Source organism: Electrophorus electricus, chromosome 5, assembly GCF_013358815.1.
Source record: "Electrophorus electricus isolate fEleEle1 chromosome 5, fEleEle1.pri, whole genome shotgun sequence".
Taxonomy (NCBI): domain Eukaryota; kingdom Metazoa; phylum Chordata; class Actinopteri; order Gymnotiformes; family Gymnotidae; genus Electrophorus; species Electrophorus electricus.
Genome location: NC_049539.1, coordinates 2,935,943 through 2,939,905, shown reverse-complemented (window position 1 = coordinate 2,939,905; position 3,963 = coordinate 2,935,943). Strand labels below are relative to the sequence as shown.

The following is a 3,963-nucleotide window of genomic DNA, read 5'->3' as shown; positions in this document are numbered from 1 at the left end:
CTTCCAGTAGCTGCATGCATCAGATTGATTGATTGAACCTTGATGCTCACCTACATAGCCAAAAATGGACCAACTCCATGTATACATGATGTCAATGGTCAAAGTGCGATACTTTGAGTGCTTTCAAGTACGGCTCAGCTTGAAACACCATGCTCCAAGTCTCATGGAATTCAAGCATCGAGACAAGCATTCTCTGTCCAGGCTCTCAGATGCTGGAACAAACTTCTGACTGTCTGAACAACAGAGTCTCTTGCAGTCTTCAAATGCAGACTGAATCTCTTTGTGGAATATTTAAATGACCACTGATTCGGCACCTATGTTGAGTAACTGAATACTCTAGTAGGGTATTGTTTATTGCACTTATTGTTGTCTGATATAGAACTTATATGTTTTGCACTTCTAGGCATCAGCACTGAGCCCTGTATTTCAGCAGTGTTCTAGTTCAGTGGTGTCTTGAACTCTAACCTACTGTACTGACTAGGATACATTCTGTGAGTAAATGACAAAGCACTTTTGTAAATGCTGTAAATGTAAGTGCAAATGAACATGACCCTGAAAAAAAAATCTCAACCTTTTATGGACCTTTCTGGTCCTTGTATGCACACTTACTAGAAGTATGCATTTTCCATGTAAAAAAAACAAGGATTACATATTACAAGCATATAGAATTAATACCGCTGGGTACTGAGTATCTATTGAAATTTATTGTTCCAAATATGTAGACAGTTTAGATTTAGGCTTAAATGTGCCTAAAGTTAACTAGTTTACTGGAAGAAAAAAGTTATCTCTCTACCATCTCGACTTTGCTGAAACTGAATGAATGAAGAGAATTTGCTGATAAAAGGGGCGTGAGGGTTTCAACCCCAACACAGGTGTTCTTAACTCCAAATGTGGAAAGACATTAATTGAACTGAGCAAAGAAAACAACTCAACTATCTTTGCCAGTAACTTAATTATTTATTCATTAGTGTAAAACAGAGATGTTAATAATGAATGTGGAAAAATGAAAAAAAAAAAACATTTTAAAAGAAAATAAAACAAAATTCTACATAAATGGGATGAAACCATTCAACTGCTTAAACCAGCTGCAAACTATGAGGAGCAGCTGCTTAATTCCTTCTTAGGGATGGGCAGGTATTGGCTTTGTTTGCACGACTGCCGGGTAAAGAAGCCTTAAAAAAAAGAGAAAGAACGCCAAAGCGAAAGCACCTCGCTCCTAGCTGGCACAGCTACCCCCTCGGCTGTCATCATGAGCAACCCACCGCGTCCACCTTCATCGCACTCTTCTGACTCCTTTTACTTCTCATCCTTCATCAGTGGCAGCAGCAGGGACACCATCAGCAATCATATCTCCTCTGTCACCTCCACGGGCGAGTCCTCCGTCAACCTCGCCACACGCGCCTCCAGCAGCGGTCTCGCGCACGACGTCAGCTCGCCTGTCCTTTTTTGCGATAAATGTAAACAAATTCTTACAAATGGATGCCTTGTAGAGGGGAAACACAGAAATCACTCATACTCAAAACTACAAGATGTTGTGCAGAAACGAATTGTGAGTATCTGTACCCTTAATCCCGATACATAATGTTGTCCGAAACAAGGAAAAATGCAGGAAAAATTTTAAAATGCCTTTAATTCTTGTATTTTTACTTAAGGTAAAATATGAAATAACTATTAAATATAGTTCTATATTTCTATCACCCCTTCAATCATATTCAGATGAGACAGTAGCAATATATGTATGTATATATATGTATATATATTTAGGATGGACTGGAATCCAATTTGAAGCACCTGACAAACAAAGCCAATAAATCTGTAAATATACAACAAATGGTCTCCAGGGCAAAGAAGCAGTGTGAGGTAAAATACCCCGCTAGTACTTTATCATTTTCATCACACTAATCTCCCTTAATCTACTCCTTGAGAACTAACTGTTTCAAACTGAGGATTTTGTTTTGCGTCAAAAATATAGCTATTTTTCTACCAATCTCACAGAACACATATAAGAATGTTAAAGACGTCATGACTGCCCAGTACAGCGAGCTCCACACACTGTTGGATGAGAACCAACAGCAAGCTTTCCTGTTACTGAAGGCTGAGAGAGACTCTCTGAAAGAGGGTCTTATCCAACTTGCTGAGGATGCAGACAGTTATCGTCAGAGATTTGAGAGCATTCGAAAGAACATTGAAGAGCTAGATAGAAGACAGGACAGCTACAATCTGGTGGTTCTGTTGGTAAGATCTTAATCATTCATGGCTGGACTGGACCAACATATTCAGGGTAGGGACACAGAAACAAGGGTCTTGCACAGGATAATCCCTTTGATAATTTCCTTAACAATCAAATTTATCACATGATTATGCCTTTGATAATCCTACAGCTAGCAGCGACTAGTTACAACTACTGGTATTTACAGTCCATTTATATTTTACTGTCTTTTTATTTTTATGGGATGCAGTATTACAGTGATGACTGTTTGAAGGTCTCTGTTGGTTTTGGGTAGGCAAGAAAGTGAAAGCTCAAATCGTAATCCCCTTTCTTACAGGCGGAAACCGAGGTGCAGTTGTTAAGGTACATACTAAATTCACAATTAGCAGAAATGATTTCATATACATTCACTTTATAAATACATCTTTACATGCTTCCTTTATACAAATCATATTGTGTTTTTGATTCAAATCACGCCTATTAATCATATTAAGTTTATATTGTAATTCTAAACACACGTTTCTGTTCTTGTTAGCCTTGAGACTATAAACCATTTTTATTCAAATGTGGAGAGAAGGATGAAGGTTGATGGCATGAGGATGAGCACTCTGGAAAAGTCCATCACAAAGATTGTCCAGAAGAACAAAACGCTTCTGCCTCAACCATGGGAATGTGAGTAGGAGATACAGATTCATTATTTATTCATTAGAATCAAACCCAAATGATGGAGAAATGTACTCCATGCAAAACTGTAATTATGACATCAGTTCTATATTGAATTTCAAAAAAATAAAAATCTTTCTTGTCCACAGTCTCAGAGGCCATCACCTTTGATCCGGATAAAAAACACAAAGACCTGACAATCTCGGAGGACAAAACCCAGGTTTCTCTTAGAGGCTCCTTCACCAAGCAATCAAAGGATTGCAGAGCAGCATCAGCCAACATCCTGGCATCTGAGTCCTTCAGCACAGGAAAGCATTACTGGGAGGTGGATGTAGGTGGCTGCCAGAACTGGTCAGTTGGTGTCGCAGAAAATGGCTGGGTTAAAAATGGAGTTGGACATACCACTCTGGGCAGAGACGACAGATCCTGGTTGCTGGAATCAAATGAAGGAAATCTGACAGGAGTGCACCACAATGACGTCAGCACCATCTCTGAGGCCAGCGTACAGAGGCTGGGTGTGCTCGTGGACTGTGATATGGCTAAAGTGAATTTCTATGATGCTCTCACAGGGATGAAACTACACACGCTGTCAATGAACTTCCAGAGTGTGGTTGTCCCTGCCTTCAGCATTAGGCACATGGGGGAAAGAAAAAATTCTAAACTGGTAATTTGCAACCTTAAAAGTACGGGTGACTATCTTGGGGTGATGCTGACTCCAAGAATTCATCGGCAATAATGTGAGCTGACATGCAGGACTCTGATTCTGCCAGTTCTGAGGTGTCAGTTTCAGCTTCCCCTGACTCTGTGTGAGTTTCATGTCTCCTGGTTCTGCTGAACGTTTTGTTTACATATGTGCTTGATAATAGATCTGTGTTATTTTTCTGTTCAACTGACACACATGCTTAATAAATAAATAATATTGAAAAGAACTGTTCCATGTGTCCTTCTCTTTTACCTGCAAGCAGGGGGACGTCTTATACACCATGCTTGCTGTTGTTGAGGGAGCTTTAAGGAGCACTTCTCTTATTCAGTTGTACATGATGTCCAGTAGTTCTAGCACTGCAACACTGTATCTTTTAGCACCAAAGCGT

The 3,963-nt window shown here is 39.7% G+C and overlaps 1 protein-coding gene across 1 annotated transcript; it reads left to right on the top strand.

Moving 5' to 3' along the window:
* Positions 1 to 1,415: 1,415 nt before the first annotated feature.
* Positions 1,416 to 3,760, top strand: LOC118241477 (probable E3 ubiquitin-protein ligase TRIML1). Its single transcript, XM_035526582.1, has 6 exons — positions 1,416 to 1,549; positions 1,765 to 1,860; positions 1,996 to 2,235; positions 2,547 to 2,572; positions 2,745 to 2,881; positions 3,022 to 3,760. The coding sequence occupies exons 2-6, from the start codon at positions 1,831 to 1,833 to the stop codon at positions 3,606 to 3,608; spliced, it is 1,020 nt and encodes a 339-aa protein (XP_035382475.1). The 5' UTR covers positions 1,416 to 1,549; positions 1,765 to 1,830; the 3' UTR covers positions 3,609 to 3,760.
* The last annotated feature ends 203 nt before the right edge of the window (positions 3,761 to 3,963 follow it).

Bases quoted from the DNA above. Each gene is read 5' to 3' on its own strand.
- LOC118241477 (XM_035526582.1), top strand. From the start codon at position 1,831: ATGGTCTCCAGGGCAAAGAAGCAGTGTGAG. The intron at 2,573-2,744 runs GTACATACTAAA...TGTTCTTGTTAG, and splicing joins ACCGAGGTGCAGTTGTTAAG to CCTTGAGACTATAAACCATT. The intron at 2,882-3,021 runs GTGAGTAGGAGA...TCTTGTCCACAG, and splicing joins TCTGCCTCAACCATGGGAAT to TCTCAGAGGCCATCACCTTT.